Genomic DNA, 23,966 nt, shown 5'->3' with positions numbered 1-23,966 from the left:
ATCATGTCAGGTTTCTGTACAGCAACCTAAAATACTCCTCAACAGGGAGTCACCCGTTGTGCACAAGTTTTTTTTTGCCTCTAGTTACTAATAACTGATTTTAAATAAAATCTTTTGGTGCTTTTGAAGTTTTTATCTTCTGTGCTTTTTCGGCAGTGCTTTTTCGGCAGGGTTCTCTTTCTGTGAATCAGATCTCATAAATATTTGTAGCCATTGGCTTTTGCTAACAGTGGCTTAAAATAACAACCTATTTGCTTATGATTCTGTAAGGTATCAGGTAGGTTTGGGCTTAGTTGAGTAATTTTGCTAGTCTATACTGGGCTTATTTATATTTCTGCCCTTATTGAGGTATAATTTACATATAATAACGTTTTAAGTATACAGTTGAGTTTTGACAAACATACTCCTCTCTTACCACTACCCCATTCAGGATATAGTTTCCATCACCCCAGAAAGTTCCCTTCTGCCACTTTGTATTCGGCCCCATTCCACACTGCAGATAAGCATTGATTTGATTTTCATCACTATAAATTAATTTTGCCTGTACTAGAACTTTATCTATAAAATGAGATCATAGATTATGTGCTTGTTTGTGCCTGGCTTCTTTCACTCAGCATGTTTCTGAGATTCATCCATCCACTGTTCCATTTTATTTATCTTATTACTTTGTCCACCCTAGAATTTTCCACAAATTGTGTAAATTTGTCAATTTTAGTCCAGTTTATCCTGGTTATCACAATGGTAAATCATTGACCTTTGAATTTTATAAGTAAGTTTTTATTATTTGTGTGTTCTTTCTTGTGAATTTTCTTTAGGATCCAACAGGGAATTATGAAAAAAGGTTTACTTAAGCAAAATCTAACTATATGAAAATAAAAATGCAGAATTTGTGATTAATGTGGAAAAGTAGAACTTTCAGAGATTGTCATTTTAGTAATTAGATAAATCTCTGGGATCTAATTGAGAACTTTATAACATGTCTAGGCATATAAACAAATATAAAGTATATAATAAATATTCCTTATTGTAATGTTTTTCTAGGCATTTAAAAATTAGAGAAAATGAGATTTTAAGAACTTTCTTTGTTTCTATTAAATAATGAAACTGAATATGGCTACTACTTGCTCTTCAATTAGGTAATTGGTTTAACATGTTCAGTAGAGGCAGGCAAGTTTGATTAATGCTCATGAAAAACTTTAATGTGAACCTGCTCAATAATTTTCCAGATAAATGTTTCTTTGGTACTCTGTTAAATTCGTGTATGCTGGTGAGCCATATGCTATTTATGATTGCAGAGGTGATTCTGTTACTATCCTTTTGGGAAATAGAAAATTAAATCATGATTTGAGACAAAAATAGGATTGCAGCTTAATCAGTTAAATTGCCATATAATTTCTGGAATAGACAAAATAATTGCATGTCAGGTAAAATTTGAAGTGATAGATTTGTATTTCCAGCTTTCTTTTATTTGTTCTGACACAGATAAGTTAGTTTGGTTTATCCTAAATTGCAGTGGTTGTCAGTAGTGTTGACACACAATCTGAGGTGATTTTTTTAATTAGCTAATTTTAGAAACTACAAATTTATATTTGTTACTTTTTTATTACATTTAAGTACAAACCAAGAAAAATGCTGTATTTTAAAATACTTGTTATGATTGATCTCTACAAAAATTTTTCACTTTTATTTTGCTGTTTAAAAAGTTAAAATAAGTGTTACTTTGTGATGTCCTATTTTCTACCCCCTCCCCCAATCCATCAAAAGCTTTTTCTTAGAATTAGACCTTTAAGTATGTGATTAGGACCATTCCTGTTTACTTTGGATAGGCAGTGGTAAAAGAAAGGCTTTCTGTTCTTGGTAAGTCCTTGTGAAAGTTAATTTATCAACTGGATAATAGGAGTAATAAGCACACTCCACATCCTGTACACACCAAGGCAAATTATGTAAAGGCAAAGTTTTGAATGTGTTGCTGTTACCATATTTTGTAATTATGACTTGTAAGTTCATCATTTGAATTCCTTAAATTAGTAATATTTTATGAAAGGCAAAGTGATCTTAATTCTTAGGAGAAACTTTTCTCTTTCCTTGGCTTCCTCTAAAAACCCCCTTTATTTACTCTATCAAGTCAAGATTTAACCACAGAAGCTAATGTTTTAGGAAGTAGGATAATCATAATGTTAAGCTGCAGCCAGAGAGGTCAGAGGCAGGTTACCATTCCTGAAGCCTATTGCTTCTATGATGTTACCTGTGCGTGATCACTTAATCTTTCTCAACAGGTCACATGAAGTTTGCCAAATTAAGTTAATTACAAAAGAGAAGGAACACATCATAAATCAAGTATTAAGTACTTAAGACAGCATTGGTATTTGAAGGAAAAGATCAATCACTTGAAAATGTATTGAGTGCTTAGATCTTAACTTGAAAATACTATATGTTGCTAAAAGCAAATGTTAATCAGTACTTTAACCAGAGGAAAAACAGATAATATAGATATAATAAACCTTCCCCTGCCTTTACAAGGAACACTTACTTACTAGTAAATTTGTAGTGTTAAGCTAAACTGGTAAATGATGGAAATTGTCAGTCTATTTAGAAAACTCGTTTTGAAATCAGCATGGGGTATTCAGCAATGTTTCCCCCACTGATTATGCACTGTGTTGAATTTAATACACCATAAATTTGCTTTTAAATATTCAAAGATAGTATTTAATGCACTTATGTCTTATTTCCATTGTAAAATCCAGTCCCAGTTTGATATTACAAAATAAATTATGACTTAATAGAAATGCATGCTTTGAAACATATTTATATCATTTCAATATGTAGCCTAGAGTTTTATTTGAAAGCTCCTTGCTGCAGAAACATACTATTTGGTCAACTAATAAATCTGGAAAATTAAAAATTGCAACCTACTGTAAATAATTTTAGAAGAATCTTGCGACTTTAAAAATGATTAATAAAAGTCCTTTACATTATATATTTTACCTTTGTTTGAAGTTGTAAAAATTTGTTTAGAGGTCGCACAAGTAGAAATGGTCCACATTTCTACATAAATTTCATTTCTAAATTATGTTTTTCATTTCATAAAGGATTTCTAGTCTGAAAAGGAAAGATAGTTTGAAAATTAAATTTATGTTTTTATAGGTTATCATACTAAACACTTAAAGTGGCCAGTTTTATGGGGAAATTTTTGATACTTCAGTTGAAGATGAAGCCTGAATGAAAATGTCCTTAAAACCCAAATTTTGTTTTTTATTGAAGAAAAAGATCATATTTGATTTCATGCTTGTGATAAAATAGATAATGTTAACTCTCATTAACAATTTGAAGGTAAGATTGTGATTTTGAACCTGCCACTGAAATGGAGCCTAATTGCATTTTTAAAAAATTAGTTTGCAGGTCGAAGTAAGAAGGAAACCAAATACTCTCTCAAGGCAGTCGAAGACATGTTGGAAACACTGCAGATCACCCAGTCTTAAGGTTTCAAAAACTCTTTCACGTTACATTTCACAACTGCAAAAATGAACTACTGGTTTGTGACTTACTTACTAGATGCCCAGTGCTGTTTATATTCTGATTTTCTGTTGAGAAGGCAGTTGCAAAGAGTGTGTTTATAAAACCTAAAAATGCCATTTACTGCTAAGCAGGAAGATGGGGAAAAGCCCATAGAAGAAAGGTTTAATAAGATTCTTATTGATTGTACATCATTTTCTTCATATCACACATATATAACTGCTTTTAAACCATAAGCTGATCTAGAAATAACCTTATTAAATAAACTGTGATGATGTATTAAACTTGCATATGAAAATTCAGATTCTTTTTGTTATAATCAAATAGTGAATATGAATATGTTGTTTTAGAACTCAGTTTCTAGTTAACGCCTTTTTATTTGTGGCAGGAAATAACACAGCACATATAACTGGCAGAAGCAAAATACTGGTGAATTATTTTGATTCTCTTTATAGTGTCACGTTGGATTTTGCTCTGCATTCCAGTGGGCTATTATTTTTTGTGCTGTAATGTTACTCTGATAAATTTTGCTTAAAATATATCATTCTCCAAATTTCAGCACTTCCTGTAAAATTTTTCTTTGCTATAGACATAATTTTTTTTTTTAATGGATAAAATAGTTTAGAGTTCATGTATGAGTTATTTTTACTTTAGGAAAAAATAAGAAAATCTTAACTATCTTTAGAAGCAAAAGTTTTACAATTCTGTTATTACCTCCTTAGTGATAATTAGAATTTCTTCTTTCTTTTCATAATGTACAACCAATTACACTACCTTTAGCAGTATTTTGCATGGTTCAATGGAATAGAAAAAACTTTGAGAGTTGAAGACTTTATTCAGACATGAATCAGTTTTTAAAATAAGCAGTTATTCATTCAGGGCAGATACTGTTAATTGTAGTTTGTAATTTATACATATAAATTACATATATATAACTACTTTATTTATTTATTTATTTATTTATTTATTTATTTATTTATTTATTTATTTATTTATTTATTTATTTATGTGTTCATTCATTCATTCATTTATTACCAGCATTATACAGAAACTCCGGCATGCTTGTCATTGCTGGATTTGGGCAAATGGGGATCATGGAAAAATTGATAACCTGGAAATCTTAAGGAAGAAAACTGTCAGTATCAGCTTTTTAGCCTTTTGAATAATTGTTAATAAATTATTCTCCACATCTAGTCTAATTATTTCATTTTGCAGGTTTTTTCATTTTATTCTGCCATGAGTAATGAGCAGATGTGAAATAACTCTCCATATGAAGATAGTTCTTATCAGCTAGTCTTTGTTACCATAAGATACACTGTTTTTGCCCATGAATTTAGTAACCATTTTCAACGTAATCAGCCACTTCAGATTTTTTTGCTCTAAAGAAAATAGTGCCTGCGTATTATTCCATTACCTCTCTTCCCTTTAATCTCTCCCCATGAGTCACTAGAATAGTGTTTAGCAGTATTTGTGTAGTAAGTAATTTAACATCAGCCGTAAGTTTCACTTTATTTTTTATAATTTTAATAACCTCCTTGCCAGGAATTTTTTATTTATAAGTACATTGTTAATGTGTGATAATTTATAAACCTCAATTTAAGTATACTGATAACTTCATTGTGGTCAACAGTTGCCTACCCAACCGCTTTTACCTCCTTCCTTATTAACAGTATCCTCTATTGTTCAGATAGGAGCATAATCCCTGTTCTTCCAGGAGTTTAGGACCTTACCCCAACCCTAGGGGTAGTGTCATGATTGTTCTAAAACTGAAGTGGTTTCATTTCTATGGTCTGTGTTATGCTAAGACAGAACTTTTTGCACTGAAGAAAATATTCCATATATGTGCTGCCTAATATGGCAGCCACTAGCTGTATGTGGCTGTTGAGCACTTGAAATGTAACCAAGACAACTGAGAAACTGAATTTTTAATTTAATTTTAATTTTAATAGCTGCATGTGACTCATGGACACCATATTGGAAAGTGCAGATAATCCAAAGTATGGATATGTAACCTAATTAGGGCTAACGAAATAAACAGAAACCTGTTGTCAAAGCTTTGTAGGGGACACTTTTTGCCTCTTCTGGCTGTAAATGTCAACAGCATGTCTGAAGGTCAATAGCCATCTTACAACCATGAAATAGCAAATATGAGAATGAAAGCTACATTTCAAAGATGGTTCCATAGAAAGATTAGGGGAGCCTGGGTCTCTGATAACATTGTTGAATACCTGAATTAACAAGAGCAATTGCTAGTTTCTGCACTTACTACGTAAGCAAAATACTTGATTGTTAAGCCATTGTTTGGATTTTCTATTACTTTAGCCACATATGTTTCTGACTAATAGTTCCACTATTCAACATTTTTTTTTAACATGTAAAACTCTTATTTTAGACATGCTAGGAATGCTATTTCAGAATGTAATGATTTAAAGTTAAGTGGATAATTACATATAACAAAAGAAGTAGTATCGTTGCAACTCAGTGCCTAGTATTTAAGCCAACAGAGGTGAGAAAAACGCATATTTAGAACAACCTCAATCATGAGGATAACATTGACTTGGAAACAGAGGAGGATACAGAAAAAAAAGAAGCAGAAAATTAATGTTTTAGTATGTTAGAAGCATACATTTTTATTAGCAAATATTTCAAAGAATCTTTTTTTTTCCTAATGCCATGACCCATTTGATCTCAAAGTAACTTCATTTTACTTAAAAGAATTATAGGAGTTTAGAAGGAACATCAGAGAGATTTAGTTGTACTCCATTTTGAGATGAGGTATTGAGATTCTCAGAAATGCATGTCTGTCCTGTTAGTGTGACCAAAATCAGAGCCAGATATATCCAAGGAACATTGCTTGTTAGCAGAGTAAGGATTAGAATTCAGATTTTTAGGCTTGTAAAACATTTTTTAATGGAATAATAAAGTCAGAATTTCATTTTTCATTTAATTGAATTTAAACTAAATTACTATTAAAGATGTTGCTTCATTTATAGTCAATGTGAGAACTATTTTAAACTATTTAGGACTATTTCAAACCTCGTTTACTCTGAGCCTCTGATTTATCCTATCTCCTTTCTCAGTCTTGGCAAGTAACCTCTTGTTACAGGCTGAATTGTCTCCCAGATTTCATATTTGAAGTCCTAACTTGTATCTCTGAATGTGACTTTATTTGGAGGTAGAGTCTTTAAAGTGATCATTGAGTACAGTTAGGTCATATGGGTGAGCCCTAATCCAATATGAGTAATATTTTTGTAAGGAGAGATAAGGACACAGACATACAGAGGAAGGATCATGGGAAGACAAAAAGAAGATGTCCATCTACAAGCCGAGGAGTGACTCATCTGAAGAAACCATCCCTGCTGATGCCTTGATCTTGGACTTCTGACCTTTAGAACTGTGATGAAATAAATTTCTGTTGTTTTAAGACATGCTGTCCTCTGTGTACTTTATTACAGCAGCTCTAGTTAACTTAATATAGCTCTTTTACTATTTCACAGAGAAAAAGAAGTCATCAGATAAAAACATACCCAGTATCAGACATTCTTGTACCTAGCTTCACCTCTTTTCCTCTTACAGTAGAAGAAAGTTAGCCCTACTTTTTTATGAGCTATTTCCCACCACTGTCACTCTCATTTTTTATGCTTTAACCATACTTCAGTTTCATGAATTTGCCATACTCTCTACTACTGTGGAGTGTCCTGACTTACCGCAAATGTCATCTCTTTTCTTCATTATCTCTTCTCTTTTTTATTGTTTCAACCAGATTCTTCCTGTTAAGACTAAAATATGCTCAGCTTGTTCCCTAATTTTTCCCTTTTCATTTAAAAATATTTATTAAAATCATGATTAAACACTCCCTTAAAAAAAAAATCTTCCCTCTTTCTCACAGCCCTCCCTCCAGCTACTACCCATTTCTCTCTTTTTTACAGCCAAATTTCCTCACTTGTCTAAACTCATGTTTGTTTTCTCAGCCTTTAAATTGCTCTAGTCTGGCATTCCCCCCACCTCCTGCATTATTTCTTTTAAATAGTTTAGTCCCATGTCACCAATCTAATGGACATTTTCAGTCTTTTAAATCATGACTATATTCCATGTATTTTGTGCTCTATTATACACCTCAAGTCTACCAATTTTTCTCCACTTTCTGTTGTCAAGCAGCTGCCATTGCTTGACTCCTGGACTACAACAGTGGCCAGATAGCATCTTCACTTCCCCCTAGTCCATTCTCCACTGCAGTTAGGTGACATAACATCACTAATAATGCCTTTTCATCCTTCCCCTTCTTTAAAACTCTTCAGTTGTTTCCCATTTGTTGCTTTAAACATGACCTATCAGGTTCTATATAGTATCAGAACCAGAAGGAAGGTTCAGATATTTTTAATGGTGAACTGTCTTCAACTCTCCCCCTTTGTTTCTGATTTTAGCTATACTTAAATTCGATGGGGTTACTATGCTTCCTTTTCCCACAAATTTGGTACTCTATTCCTTCTGTTTAAAACAAAGCTTTCCTTGATACATCTTTCAGCGTTCAGGCCCCTCTTATTTTTCCTACTGTATTTTAAAAATAATCTTTTGTTTAAAAATACTTTTAAGACTTAGAAGAAGCTGCAAAAACAATGCAAAGTTCCCACGTACCAGCTTCTCCTTACTGTCTTGTGTAATCTTAATACATTGTCAAACCAGGAAATTGACATTGCAGCAATACTGTTAACTCAGGTACAGACTTCATTTAGATTTCACAGTTTTTACACGCTCTCTCTCTCTTTCTCTGTTCATGAAGTGTTACATGTGTAGATTCATGTTACCATCACCGCAATCAGGATATAGAGTATGTATCACAGGAACTTCTTGCTTGCTACATCCTCATCTAACCTTAATGCCTACTGTCCATTGATTTTTTCTCTGTCACTATAATTTTGTCACTGTCAGAATATTTTACCAGTGTAGTCATGCAATATCTAACCCTTTGAGACTGGCTTCTTTTGCTCAGCATATTGCCCTTTAGCTCTATCATTGTAGTTGTATGTGTCAATAGTATGTTTCTTTGTATGGCTAAGTAGTATTCTATTGTATGGATGTATCACAGTCTGGTAATCCATTCACCATGGAAAGACATTTGAGTTGTTCCCACAGCCTGTTGGGGTTTATTCCAGATATGCAAGGCTGTTTTAACATTTGAAACTTGGTTAATGTAATTCATCATATTAAGGAGAAAATGAGAAAAACCATTTGATCATATCAGTTGATATGAGAAAAAGCATTTGACATAATCAACACCCATTTATGGTGAAAAGAAAAAAAAACTAATAGCAATAGAAGGAAACCACCTCAGTCTGATTAAAAAAAAAAAATCTGCAAAACTTACATAGAAAATCTGATCGTCTACATAACAAATCCCAGGAAGCCTCCAAGAACATCCTGATAATAAGTAACTTTAGCAAGATCACAGAATAATGTAAGGTCAACAGAAATTGTATTTTTATATGCTAACAATAAACACTATTACCATTTATATTTAGAATTGTGGAAAATATTAAGTATAAATTTTTAAAAACTTAAGGGATATGTTTGCTGAAAACTACAAATTCTAGTGAAAGAAAGAAGACCCAAACAAATGGAGAGACATACCATATTCATGGACTGGGAGACAACTTGATAAAGATGTCTGTTTTCCCCAAAGGATCAATGGATTTAATACAATTTCTGTCAAAATCCCAGAAGGATTCTTTGCAGATAGACAAATTTTCTAAAATTTATATGAAAAGGCAAAGGAACCAGAACATCCTACACAATTTTGGAAATGAAGATAATATGGAAGGAATGAGACTGCAAGATACTTAAGACTATATGGCTACTACAGTAAACAGTACAGTGTGGCATTGATTGTGTGGTTTTGTCAAAGTAATAGACACATAGAGCAATGGAACAAAATACAGAGTCCAGAATTGATTCACACCAATATGGCAACTAATTTTGGGGAATGGTACATCAGCAATTCAATGGAGGAACTGTGCTGGGACAATTGGTATTCAACAAATGGTGCTGGAACAATTGGAAATTTATATCAAAAATCCCTCAACCTAGACCTACCATCTTATAAAAATATTAATTCAAAATGGGTCATGGATCTAAATACAATATGTAAGACTAAAATTTTTAGGGGAAAAAAAAAAAAACAGGAAGAAATCTCTTTGACCTACAGGTAGGCCAGAATTCTTCAAGTGACAACAAGGTGTAATCTTTTTTAAAAAATATGAATAAATTGGACTTTTCTGTGAAAAATACATTCTTTTAAAATTCTGAGAAAGATCATGTTAAAGGAATGGAAAGACAAGCCATGGACAAAATATTTGCAAACAGATACTCAGTAAAGGACTTGAATCCAGAATATATTAAGAACTTTCAAAATTCAATAGTAAGAAAACAATCCAAGTAGAAAATGGGCAAAAGGCTTGAATAGACACTTCAAAGAAGAGGCTGTAGTGGTGGCACATGAAAATATGTTCAGCATAAATAGCTATTAATAGAGAAGTGAAAATTGAAGTTATAATGAGATACCACTGAAACGTATTGGAATGGCTAAAATAAATAAAACACCCATAATCCTATGTGCTGATGATTAAGGGGAGCATATATTCAGTCACTGTGGAAAACAGTTTGTCATATATTTTATATTATCTTGTAACTTTCACTTGGAACATGTGTCACTTTAATTATATTTTCAGGTGATTATCTCCTCCAGTAGATTCTTTAATTACATGGGGTCAGAGGCAATTTTTTTTTTTTTGTCTACTATTGTTTTTCCAGCTTCTAGCATGGAATTTAAATACACGTACACAGACGTTCATATACACATCTCTCCATTTCTGTATACGTATTTTACTTTGCACCTCATTATATTTCACTTTGCACCTAATTGTAATAATCACAATGGGGTATAGAATGTATGAGCTTTGCATTACAGTACACATGGTAGAAAGCAAGAATAAATCAAATCCTTTATTCTATATTCATTGTTTATTGATATAAAACCTAAATAGTAATTAGAAATTTTGATGCCCAAATTTCAATAAGAAGCATATTGTAACAAGGAGGAAGGTGTAGCTAAGTGGTAGAGTGCATCCCTAGCATGCATTACGTCCTTGGTTCAATCCTCAGTACCTCCACTAAAAAAATAAGTAAATAAACCTACTTACTCCCTCTCCAAAACAAATAAACAAACGAAATAGCATTTGCAACAAACCATTTCAGCCACAAATGACTGAATTCCAATAATATCAATTACATCTCTACTATTTAACATAAGAAAACAAACATAAGAATGTACAACTCATTTTCAAGTCTTTAGGTCCTAGAAAAATTCCTCTACCTCAGCAAACTGCTGCCACCAAAACAAACTTGGAGACAAGTACTTAGCAAATAAGTCATTAATAGAGAAATATTTACTTGCAGATGTCCAAATAATAATGAACATTTCCAAGTAGAGTAGACAGTAACTTTGAAGAAATCTGAGCTTATGCCTCGTGAACCTGAGAGATAAACTATTAAGAATTTCCCTTAACTGTGAATTCAGTTCCTTTTTAGGCAACTTAAATATTACATGAGATCATGGATAAGAATTATGTAAAAATGTGACTGTCAGAGGAATAACCAAAAGAGTTGGTCTACCAAAAAGCATGTTCTTTAAAAATTCTAGGTAATTGTGTGTACAAAAATATATCAATTTAAAATCAATTTGAAGCTCTACAGAGTGGTAACTATAGAGTAGTTTCAAAAGTTGGACTCAAAATGACAGCTGATCTTGGATCCATTTCACTATACTGGCCTACAGGTCTATATGTCATACTCAGTATGACAGACAGAACTGGAGACAACACAGCTCCATTGGCTGGTAATTCCCCAATGTCTCCTCCCCTAGTTTGACTTAAAAAAAAAATTGCTCTAATACGACTGCAGTTCTTGTTAAGGGAATCAAAGTTGTATGGTTCAAGATAAAAACGATTGAAGAAAAACTGTAAAAATTGTCTTGCTAAAAAGAACTTCAAACAGCATGATATATATGCTGGCTGGAAAAAAAAGTAATGGCAGTTGGGAAATAGACATGGTGTAAGTAGCATCGCAAGTGGCACTCAGGGTCAGAACTCTGATGCTTGCACAAATGCAGTCTTAGTATTAGAATGAGAGGGAGTTTTAAAAAGCAAATTAAAGATGTAAAATTAGTTGAACACAATATTGGGCTTTTTCCATGGGGGAGGTTACTGCTAGGTATTTTATTTTTCTGCGTGTGATTTATCTAAAGTTTTTCATACAAGGAAGTAGTTGCTAGTCTAAAGAGGATCATAACAGAGTATTTTATATTGTTAATTATATCCCAAGTTAGCATAATAACTTTAAACTTAATTTTCTATTAACAAATTTCATACCATTGGACTAGTTTTTGAATTCTTAATTTTGACAGTCATTGATTAGAAATTACGAAAAAGCTTGATTTTCAGTTGTATTCTTTTCCTTCTACAAGCTTATAGAAGTACGCCACCTAGAGTAAATTTTTTAACTTCTGAAATGTAAAAACTGCTAGGCTGATTTTATGTTATTTTAAACTACAAAAGGGACGAATATTTTAATCAAAATCAAGCTAAATATAATAATTATAGGATTTTTCTATGTATCTTTACATTTGACTTTCTTAATGTTGCTGTATGTAAAATAAACTATTTTTAATAGTTCCACATTATGCAATTTACATAATGTGCTCTCTTGAAATGGTTAACAAATCAAATTGAGGAATTACAACTTTTAAAACCTTCAATGGTACTGGGTAATTTTAACATGCTATTATCAGCTAAAATAATTATGGAAATATTAATATAAGCAATGAATTCTGGATATATACATAAATCCAGTAAACATTAATCTTTGTATATTTAATGAATTTTAAAAGTATAATTGTAGAAGATATAGCCATTGAGTAAGCATTGATGCTATAGAGATCTGAATATACGAGTAGGTGAAGTTTTTCAAATGCTAATAAAATGTGAATGAAAAGAACCTTTTATTTGGCTTCTTACAGTTTTTCAGGTGGGCATGAAATATACTTCTTGGTAGAAAAAATATAAAAGAACATGTTTTAAAAATTTTCCATAACCCTAAATATCTATCGTTCGTTTTCTTTCTCTCTCTCTCTCTTTCTTCCTTTCTTCCTTTCTTCCTTTCTTCCTTTCTTTCTTTCTTTCTTTCTTTCTTTCTTTCTTTCTTTCTTCCTTTCTTCCTTTCTTCCTTTCTTCCTTTCTTCCTTTCTTCCTTTCTTCCTTTCTTTCTTCCTTTCTTTTCTTTCTTCCTTTCTTTTCTTCCTTTCTTTTCTTCCTTTCTTTCTTCCTTTCTTTCTTTCCTTTCTTTCTTTCCTTTCTTTCCTTTCTTTCCTTTCTTTCCTTTCATTCTTTCTCTCTCTCTCTCTTTCTTCATTTATTTTTTACTGAATTATAGTTGGTTTACAATGTTGTGTTAATTTCTCATATACAGCATAGTGACGTAGTTGTGTATATATATATATATTCCTTTTCATATTCTTTTTCATTATAGGCTATTACAAGATATTGAATGTAGTTCTCTGTGCTATAGAGTAGGACTTAGTTATTTATCTATTTAATATATAGTAATTAGTATCTGCACATCCTCCACCCTCCCACTTTTTCCCCTGGTGACCATAGATTTGTTTTCTATGTATATAAGTCTGTTTCTGTTTTGTAAATAAATTCATTTGTGTTATTTTTTTAGATTCCACATACAAGTGATATCATACGGTATTTTCTTTCTCTTTCTGGCTTACATCACTCAGCATGACAATCTCTAGGTCCATCCATCTTGCTCAAATGGCATTATTTTATTCTTTTTTATGGCCAAATAGTATTCCATTGTATACGTATAGTACAGCTTCTTTATCCAGTCATTTGTCAATGGACACTTAGGTTGTTTGTCTTGGCTATTGTAAATAGCGTGGCTACGAACACTAAGGTGCATATATCTTTTCAAATTAAAGTTTCCTCTGGATATATGTCCAGGAATAGGATTACTGAATCAAAGGGAAAACACAGTGTAAGATGTTTAGGCCTATAGGCTTCTTCAACTAGGCAGTGTTAAATAGTGTTGACATTTCTTTCTTTTCCTTTTTTTCCTCCAATTTTATGGAAATATAGTTGATACATAACACTGTATAAGTTTAAGGTATACAGTGTAATGATTAGATACATGTATATATTGCAAATTGTTTACCACAAAAAGATTAATTAACGTATCCTTCACCTCACATAATTACTGTCCTGTTGTTTTTTTTTTTTTTTAACATTTTTTATTGTGTTCTGTTGTTGTTATGGTGAGAACATTTAAGATTTACTCACATAGCAACATTCAAGTATACAATACAGTATTGTTAACTATAATTCATAGTGTACATTAGATCCCTGGAAATTATTCATCTTATGATTAAAAGTTTGTATTCTTTGCCCAACATCTTACCATTTCTCCCAACCCCCAACCTCTGGTAACCATCAGTGTACTCTGTTTCTTCATGAGTTTGATGTTTTTAGAGTCCACATATAAGTGAAATCATACGGTATTTGTCTTTCTTTATCTGACTTATTTCAATTAGCATAATGCCGTCTAGATCCCTCCATGTTGTCACGAAAGGCAGGCTTTTCTTCTTTTTATGGCTGAATTATATTCCTTTAGATATATGTACACCACATTTTCTTTATCCACTCATCCATCAGTGGATACTTAGGTTGTTTCCATGTCTTGGCTATTATGAATAATGCTGCACTGAACATAGGAGTGCAGATATCTCTTCAAGATAGTAGTTTCATTTCTTTTGGTTATATATCCAGAAGTGGAATTGCTAGATCATATAGTAGTTCTGCTTTTAATTTTTTAAAGTAATCTCCATATTGTTTTTCATATTGGTTGTTTCAGTTTACATTGCCACCAACAATGAACCAATGTTCCTTTGTCTCCATATCTTCTCTACATTTGTTATTTCTGAACTTTTTAATGAGCCATTCTAACAGGTATGAGGTGGTATCTTGTGGTTTTGATTTGCATTTCTCTGTTGATTATTGATATTGAGTACTTTTTAATGCTTGGTGGTCATTTGAATGTCTTCTTTGGAAAAATGTCTATTCAGGTCCTTTGCCCATCTTTAAAATGGATTATTATTATTATTATTACCATTACTATTATTATTATTATTATTACTTTGCTGTTGAGTTGAATGAGTTCCATATATAATTTAGTTAAGAACCTCCTTTTAGATACATGGTTTGCATGTATTTTCTCCCATTTCTTAGGTTGCCTTTAAGTTTTATTGATTATTTCTTTTGCTGTAGAGCTTTTTAGTTTGATGTGGTCTCACTTGTTGATTTTTGCTTTTGTTGCTTGTGCTTTTGGTGTCATAGCCAAAAAAAATTATTGCCAAGACTGATGTCAAGGAGCTTTTTCACTATGTTTTCTTCTAGGAGTTATCTATGTTTAAGACCTTAATCCATTTTCAAGTTAATTTTTGTGAGAGGAGTATGACAGTGTTCCAGTTTTATTCTTTGTACATAGATATCCAGTTTCCCCAGTGTGATTTATTAAAGAGACTGTCCTTTCCCCATTGAATATTCTTGGTTCCTTGTCAATATTGGTTGATTGTATGTGTGTGGATATATTTCTGAGAGCTCTCTATTCTAATTTATTGGTTTTTGTGTCTGTTTTTTATGCCACTACCTTACTGTTTTGATTACTGTAGCTTGGTGATATAGTTTAGAATCAGGTGTTAATGTCTCCAGCTTTGTTCTTTCTCAAGAATTACTTGGTTAATCAGGGTCTTTTGTGGTTCCATAAGAATTTTGGGATTGTTTTTTCTGTTTCTGTGAGAAATTCCATTGAAATTTTGATAGGGGCTACATTGACTCTATAGAAGGCTTTGAGAAGTATAGACACTTTAACAATATTAACTCTTCTGATCCATAAGCATGGAATATCTCCCATTTACTTGTATATTTTTTAACTTTTTTCATCAAATTTTCAGTGTTATAGAGCTTTCACTTCCTTGGTTAAATTTATTCCTAAGTATTTTATTATTTTTGATGCTATTGTAAATGGGAATGTTAACTTTATTTCTTATTCAGATATTTTACTGTCAGTGTGTAGAAACAAAACTGATTTTTGTGTGTTGATTTTACTGAAATCATTTGTTAGTTCAATGAGTTTTTTTGAGTCTTTAGAGTTTACTGTTTACAAGATCATGTTATCAGCAAACAAAACAGTTTTACTTCTTCTTTTTCCATTTGGATACCTTTTATTTCTGTTTTCTTGCCTGTTTGCTCTGACTAGGACTTCCAGTACTATGTTAAATAGGAGTGGTGAGAGTGGGCATCTTTGTCTTGTTCCTGATCTTGGTGGGAAAGTTTTCCATCTTCCCCTGTTAAGTATGATGTCAGCTGTGTATTTGTCATACATGGCTTTTATTATGTGAAGTATATTCCTTCTATATCTAATTAGTTGAGAATTTTATCATGGAGGGGTTTTGAACTTTGTTTAATGCTTTTTCTACATTTATTAAGATGATAAATGATTTGAGTTCTACATTCCTTAATGTTGTTTGTCACATTGAATTATTTGCATATATTGAAGCATCCTTGCATCCCAGGGATAAATTTTTCTTGATTATGGTCTATATTCCTTTCAATGTGCTGTCAAATTTGCTTTGCTAGCATTTTGTTAAGAATTTTTGCATGTATATTCATTAGAGATATTGGTCTATAGTTTTCTTTTCTTGTGGTATCCTAATCTGACTTTGATATCAGGATAGTACTGGCTTTGTAAAATAAGTCCGGGAGTGTTTTGTCCTCTTTAGTTTTGGGGAAGAGCTTGAGAAAGATTGGCATTAATTATTCTTTAAATATTTGGTAGAATTTCCCAGTGAAGCCATCTGGTTCTAGGTTTTTATGTGTGGGGCAGTTTTTGATTACTGATTTAATTGGTCTGTTTGGATTTTTTATTTCTTCTCAATTCAGTTTTGGTAGGTTTATATTTCTAGGAATTTATCCATTTTTTCTAGGTTGTCTATTTGTTGGTATATGATTGCTTATGGTAGTCTCTTATGAGTCTTTTTGTTTGTGTAGTATCCTCTTTCATTTGTAATTTTATTTATTTAGGTTCTCCCTTTTTTTTCTTGGTAATTCTAGCTAAAAGCTCATGAAATTTATTTTTACAAAACTAGCTCTTAGTTTCATTAATCTTTTCTATAATTTTTCTATTCTTGATTTCATTGTTTTCTGCACTGATCTTTATTATCTGTTTACTTCTGATTACTTTTAGCTGAGTTTATTTTTCTTTTTCTAGTTCCTTGAGGTGTAAAGCTAGGATATTTATTTGAGTTCTTTCTTTTTGCAGTGTAAGCATTTTGCTATCAATGTTCCTGTTAGTGTTGCTTTTTCTGCACCCCATACACTTTGGCATGTGGTGTTTCCAATACATTTTCTAATTTCTCTTTGATTTCATTGTTGACTCATTGTTTTTTAGGAGTTTGTTGTTTAATTTCCATGTATTTGTGAATTTTCCAACTTTCCTTCTGTTACTGATTTCTAGTTTCATATCATTATGGTCAGAAGAGATACCTGCTATGGTTTCAGTGTTTTAAATTTTCTGAGACTTGTTTTGTGATCTAACATATGATCTACTCTGGAGAATGTTTCATGTGCACTTGAGAAGAATGTGTATTCTCCTGCTATTGGATGGACTGTTCCATTCTGTATGTAGGACCTTTTGGTCTAATGTGTAATTTAAGTTCAATGTTTCCTTATTGATACTTTGTTTCCATTATATATATCCATTATTAAAAGTAGGGTATCGAAGTCCCCTACTATTAATTGTGTTGTTGGCTGTTATTTCCTTCAGATCTGTTAGCATTTGCTTAATATATTTAGGTACTCTGTGAGGTACATATATATTTACAGTTGTTATATCCTCTTGATGAATTGACCCTTTTATCATTATATAATGACCTTCTTAGTTTCCTTTTACAGTTTTGACGTAAAAGTTATTTTGTCTGATATAAATGTAGCTACCTACCTCTGCTCTATTTTGGGTTTCATTTACATCATTTTTTTTTCCATTTCTTTTCTTTGAATCTATGTTTGTCCTTGAAGTGTGTCTTTGTTAGGCATCATATAGTTGGGCCTCGTGTGTGTGTGTGTATGTGTTTCATTCACTTATTCACTCTGTGTCTTTGGCTGGAGAATTTAATCTATTTACACTTAAATAAAATATTGGTAGTTAGGGATTTACTATTGTCATCTTTTTAACTGTTTTCTGGCTCTTTTGTGTTTCCTTTGTTCATTTCTTCCTCTCTTACCGTCTACTTTTGTAAACTGATAGTTTTCCATAGTGGTATACTTTGATTACCTTATTGTTATGTTTTGAGTATCTACTATAGGTTTTTGTTTTGTGTTTATCCTGAGGCTTACATAGAACATCTTATGGATATAGCAGTCTATTTTAGGCTGTTAACAACTGAACTTTGATTATATTTACAAAACTCTACAATTTTACTTCTCTCTCCACATTTTATGTTTTTGATGTCACAATTTGTATCTTTTTATATTGTGTATCTATTAATGAATTGTAGGAACTATAGCTATATTTAATACTTTTTTCTTTAACATTTATTGTAAAGAAGCTAACACACTACCATATCATAGTATTATTCTGAATCTGACTTTATACTAAACTTCACCAGTATGTTGTATATTTTCATATGTTTTTATATTACTAATTAGCATCCTTTTGTTTCAGCTTGAAGAACTCCTTTCAGCATTTTTTATTAGGCAAGTCTAGTGGTGATCAACTCCCCGAGCCTTTGTTCACTGGAAAAGTGTTTGTCTCACCTCATTTCTCATGGACAACTTTGCCAGGTAAAGTATTTGTTGTTGGCAATTTTTCCCTTTCAGCATCACACTCTCCTTTCTCCTTCTTTTCTCCTTCTGGTACTTGAATGATGCATAGATTGTTTCTCTTAATGGTGTCCCATTAGTCCCATAGGGTTTCTTTGTTTCTTTTCATTCTTTTTTCTTTTTTCTTCTCTGACTGGATAAGTTCAAATGATCTGTCTTTGAATTCACTGTTTCTTTCTTCTGCTTCATTTGTGCAGTCTGCTCTTAAAGCTTTTATTGACTTTTTCAGTGCAGTTATTATATTCTCTAGTTTAAATATTTCCCTTTGGTTCTTTTTTATGTTTTCTATATCTTTGTTGATCTTCTCATTTTGTTCTTATATTGTTTTCCTGATTTTAGTAATTGTTTATCTGTGTTCTCTTGTAGCTCTCTGAATATCTTTATAACAATGATTTCGAATTCTTTATTGGGCAATTTCTGGATCTCCACTTCTTTGGCTTCATTTATTGAAAATTTACTTTGTTCCTTTGGTGGTGTCATGTTTTCCTGAGTCGTCATGATGCCAGTAGGCTTGCATAGGTGTCTGCACGTTTGAAGAAGTAGTCACCTCTTCCAGACTTTATGGGCTGACTTCAGTAAGGAAAGACCTTCACTTGTGTGGCAGGGCATCTGGTGTATGATGTGACCCTAGGTCTAGTGGTTCAGGGTAGCAAGTGTGGGTGCATGTGGTGACTCTGGATCCTGAGGAGGAATATGCTGTCTCAGTGGCTCAGCCAACTGGAGTACATAACATCAATTATGTGGTCCCTGGTGAGCGCTGTGGGGGATCTTTAGTGGCTGCAGGTTTCTTCAACCATGCTTCCAGGTCCAGTGTCTAGGGACCGAGGCAGGCAGTGGTGGTGACTAGAGCCAGGATTGTGTGGCTCTATGGGCCAGTTACAAATTCCTGTGTAATGACAGGTGCTGGCTGCAGATACACACATAGTGGTGGGGGCCAGGGCAAGCAGCAAGGGCTGGAGCCAACTGGGTGCACTGACAGTTTTGGGACCCCGGCTATCAGCATGCACTCCTGTGGCTGCAGGGTCTTGCCACAGGTGCATGCGTGGCAGTGAAGTTTGGTGCATCAGGAATCAGGCTAGAGGTATGCAAGTGCACAGCTGCATGAGCTAGCCCCAAGGATGTATATGGCATTGGGGGGTCAGCCAAGGGGGTCAGGCTGGTGTTTTGCACTCATGAAGCTGCAGAGGCAGGGTGCCAGTGCAGATCCTAGGCTCTGGTAGGGAGGGAAGCAGGGAGTGAAGAGAGGGACTCAGATGTTTGGTGTCTGTGAATGTAAAAACTTGTGGGGCATAAACCAGTGAAATCTGTAGGGTCTGTTGTGGTTGTGCTGATTTCCTCAGTAGCAAAACTTCTGGGGTCCTCTGTAGAGGAGATCACTGGGAACCATGGTCACTCTCACTCTGTGACTGGTACTGGTAGCCCCTGCCGTTTTTCCTTATTCCTAGCCGTATCTGTATGTCTCAGCTTTGCCATTTTCTGGGTGGGGTGAAACTGAAGTGGATTCTTCACGCAGTGCCATGAAAGGTTGGGGCATCTGATCACTCACTGCAAGGGGAGCTCTTTCTAGCCGGGGAGTTCCATCTTGTCAAGGAGCAGTGCTAGCCTAGGGGGATAGGGTAGGCAAAAAAGCTGTTCTTCCTTTACTTTTTGTGTGGTTATTCTCAGGTCCCCACCTTGTTACTGAAGTTTCTTAAGTGGACTCCTGAATTCTCCCAGAGCTGACTTTGTTCATGAATAGCTGTCTAATTGTTGATCTTTGTTGACAGATGGAAGCTGGGGTCTCCTACTTTTCCATCTTGGTGATGTCACCCCTCAGCATTGACATTTCATAGTGAATGTGATGGGGGAAAATTTCATGAAATTGAATGCAAAATATTTTGGATTTCAAGTCAAAGCTATTTGGGGAGGTCATGAGACTCTATCTTATCTGCGCTTTAAGATTCTTTTCTCTTCTAGTTTTTGTGTCTATCGATATGTAATGCTCGGAATGTTTGCTTTGAGGAGTTCAGAATTTGGGGCAGCTGTGGGCAAATGATATTTCTTATAACATCCCACAAGGGACCCGATTTTCTATTGAAATGCTGCTTTGATTTATTAGAGTCCTGTGTAGGTGATTTCTACACTTATCCAGAAAAAAAATGGATCTACTCTACTGCAGAGTAGAGGTTTTATTTTTAATTTCCTCTCCCTACAGCATCTAACACATATCATGCCACAGTAGGTGCTTGTAAGTATTTGTTGAATTCACATTTTGTCTCCAAACTAACTGAAGTCGGTGAGGAGAGTCATTCAGTTATTAAACTAACAGTCAAAGTAGGTTATCAGACTGTGAATATTAGCAAAGTTTGAAAACTCTGTGTGTGTGTGTGTGTGTTTTTTTAACTGAGTTAGGCAAACTTTATTTAAGGCACATCAGGATCTCCTTGACAGCAATTATGTGTTGCAGAAGTTCAGAATGAAAGATTTATAAAATTTATCAAACCACTTAAAGTATGAACCCAGACAGAAAAATTACCCATTGAGTGATAATAAATGCCAGTGTTTAAAAAAAGAACCCAAGTATTCTTTAGTTACAAGGGATGCATGCATTTTATTTGTAATACAGCTTTGTGACCTGAAATATGCTGCCCAGAATATCTTCCACTTGCCATGGGGAGTTCTGTTATTCGTCAATGTAGGGTTTCCTACTTGGCAGCATTATGTGTTTATGATGGCATCTGTATTTGCTGGTTGTTGCATTTGCAGTGGAATTTGTATTTTGGCCAGTTGTAGAGGGAGGGAAAAAGGAAGCAAATTAAACTTGACTTCTTGGCAATGAAGCAGTAGCTTCTTGTTCCTTGGACCCATATATTCCAAGAACACCAAATGTAACTGCAGGCGTGTGCCATAGTTACTCTACCTATAACTGATTGTATTTGCGTTGTAATAAAGTTGTATAATACTATTAAAACCAAAAGGTTAAAAACTAAAATATTATGTCTTGTCAGTTGACATACAATTTTCAGGTGGGATTTTAACATGGGAAACTTGCTATTGGAATGATGTTTTTCTTGGTCAAAGAAAACTTATTATCATCAATATCACTGTGTAAGCTTTCATTTACTTAAAACAAGTGAAAATTTAAATAAACTAATTAAAGGAATTTTGATCAATTTTTATAAGGAAAACAAGATATAAAATGAAAGTAAAATGGATTTCTTTTTAAAATTAACTAATGTGTTTTAGAGTCAGTGTTTATTTATCTCAAGCCAGTATTCCAAACCCATCTACATTTATCACATAAACCTGTAATATTATATGTTTATAAAGATTATCTTCATCTTCTTAGTACTGATTCTTAATATAAAGAACCAAGAATTAACTCCTTAATGTTGACATATTGAACTATATTGCATATATACATTTATATATATATATTTTATACTTTGTAGATTATGTTCATTTTAATTTATGTAATTCATTTTATTTTTTGAACACTGGCAGTCTCTGAGGCAAAGTTTAGTTAAATGTCTACTAAATTAACTTTTAACTCTGTTATACCACAACTATGTTGCACATTTATATTCCCTGGTCTCTGGAAGCTTATGAAATGAATACACTGGTGGCACCAGTATGCGTAAAACAGAAGGGAGTATGGGGACAAAAATCTAATACTTAGATTTTTCTCTCAAGGAGCTTACAGTTTAGTATGAAAGACAGTGAATAAGAAGGAAAATTCTATTAGTGTAAAAAGCAAATAACTATCCAGTAGAACAATATAAGAGTAATTCTTACTGCCTAGTGACTTAATATGTTAATGCTGTACAGCTGCAGATGACGATGTCACTGCAGGTTGGAAGGCTCTGTAAAGACTTAAGGGAAAGGGATAAACTTGGTCTTGGTACTAAAAAATAGTTTTAGATAGAGTGTTGGCATTCTGGGTAGGGGTAACAATTTATGCATCAGTAGTAGGAGAAAACTACCTTCTAGAGGCACAGTAAGTAGGCCTTTTTTGTCAGGATGAGAATTCAGAGAAAGAATGTTGAGAAGTATTAATATATTAGAATAGATATTTCTCTAGCTCTTTACAGTTTATAAGGGATTTCTGTATAATTCTTATTTAATCTTAAATACCTATAATGTAGTATCTTTATTCTATTTAAAAAATAAATGTGGAACTCTAGCAACTAGGAATTACTGTTACAAAATACAAATGAATAAAATATGAATGTAAGCTTTGATGGTCTGAAGAGAAAAATATAACAAAAGGGTAGGGTGGAGATTGGGTGCAACGAAAAATGTGGTAATCTATTTAATCTTTCATTGCAAGGAGGCTGTTTAAAGTCAAAACATGTAGTTTTGAAAGTGCCTTTATCAGAGAGATTACTGGATTAAGATAGCAGAATAGAAGGACCTTGAGCTTACCTCCTCTCATGAATATAAAATCACAACTAACTTCTGAACAACCATAGATAAAAAAGACTGGAACCTACCAAAAATCTTTTACATTTAAAGACATAAAGAAGGAACCACAATGAGATGGTAGGAGGAGTGTACTCGCAATATAATAAAATCCCATATTCCCTGGGTGGGTGACTCACAAACTGGAGAATATGGAAAGTAATTATACTCCAGAGATTCTTCCACATGAGTGGGAGAGTTCTGAGTCCCAAGCCAGGCTCCTGAACCTGTGAATCTGTCATCAGGAAGAGGAACCCACAGAACATTTGACTTTGGATGGCCAGCAGGTCTTAACTGCTGGAGCACCGCAGGACTGGGGAAAACAGAGACTTCACTCTTAAAGAGCACACAAAAAATCTCATGTGCACCAGGACCAAGGGTAAAGCAGTAACTTCATAGCAACCTGGGCCAGACATACCTGCTGGTGTTGGAGGCTTTCCTGGGGATGTAAGGTGGTGGCTGTGCCTCACCCTGGGACATAAAAGCTGGTGGCAGACATAAGGGAAGTATTCATTTGCATGAACTCTCCTTGAGGCTGACATCTTGCTTGGGTCATTAGCACCAAGGCCTGGCCCCACCCATCAGCCTGTAGGCTCCAGTGCTGGGACACCTCAGGCCAGATGACTAACTGGGCGGGAACACAGCCCCACCCATTGGCAGAAGGGCTGCCTAAAGACTTCCTGAGCCCACAGCTGCCTCTAGACATGGCCCTACCCACCAGAGGGGCAGGATCCTGATCCACCTACTGGTACTGGCCCCTCTTACCAGGAACCTGCATAAGCCTCACCCAACAGGGGGCAGACACAAGAAGCAGGAAAACTGTGATCCTACAGCCTCTGGAACAAGTCCACAAACACTGGCCAGACTCTACCCTGGGACTAGCTGGCCCTGGCCATTGGTGACAAGAGGGGAATGCACTGCTGGGATGCATAGGATGTCTCCTACAGAGGACCACTTCTCCAAAGTTGAGAAACATAATTAACCTACCACATCCATAAAAATAAAAAAAGAAATTTAGATAAA

General features: G+C 33.8%; 2 protein-coding genes across 3 annotated transcripts in view; both read left to right on the top strand.

Moving 5' to 3' along the window:
* EMC2 (ER membrane protein complex subunit 2) overlaps positions 1 to 18,364 on the top strand; it is a 54,908-nt gene extending 36,544 nt beyond the window's left edge. Inside the window, exons 11-12 of one of the 2 annotated variants that reach the window (XM_064476895.1) lie at positions 3,393 to 3,480; positions 18,346 to 18,364. In XM_064476895.1, the coding sequence (XP_064332965.1) occupies positions 3,393 to 3,479 (87 nt within the window). In that variant the 3' untranslated portion in view covers position 3,480; positions 18,346 to 18,364. Of the gene's footprint in view, positions 1 to 3,392; positions 3,481 to 6,769; positions 6,940 to 18,345 lie in introns of those variants that run through there. The other variant, XM_010985133.2, reaches the window with a different exon arrangement.
* A 21-nt stretch (positions 18,365 to 18,385) lies between these two features.
* TRHR (thyrotropin releasing hormone receptor) overlaps positions 18,386 to 23,966 on the top strand; it is a 477,565-nt gene continuing 471,984 nt past the window's right edge. Inside the window, exon 1 of the mRNA XM_031439495.2 lies at positions 18,386 to 18,464. The gene's annotated coding sequence lies outside the window, so the exon portion shown is untranslated. The remainder of the gene's footprint in view (positions 18,465 to 23,966) is intronic.

This window comes from Camelus dromedarius, chromosome 20 (assembly GCF_036321535.1).
Source record: "Camelus dromedarius isolate mCamDro1 chromosome 20, mCamDro1.pat, whole genome shotgun sequence".
NCBI classification, from domain to species: Eukaryota; Metazoa; Chordata; class Mammalia; order Artiodactyla; family Camelidae; genus Camelus; species Camelus dromedarius.
This window is presented reverse-complemented; position numbering and strand designations above follow the sequence as displayed.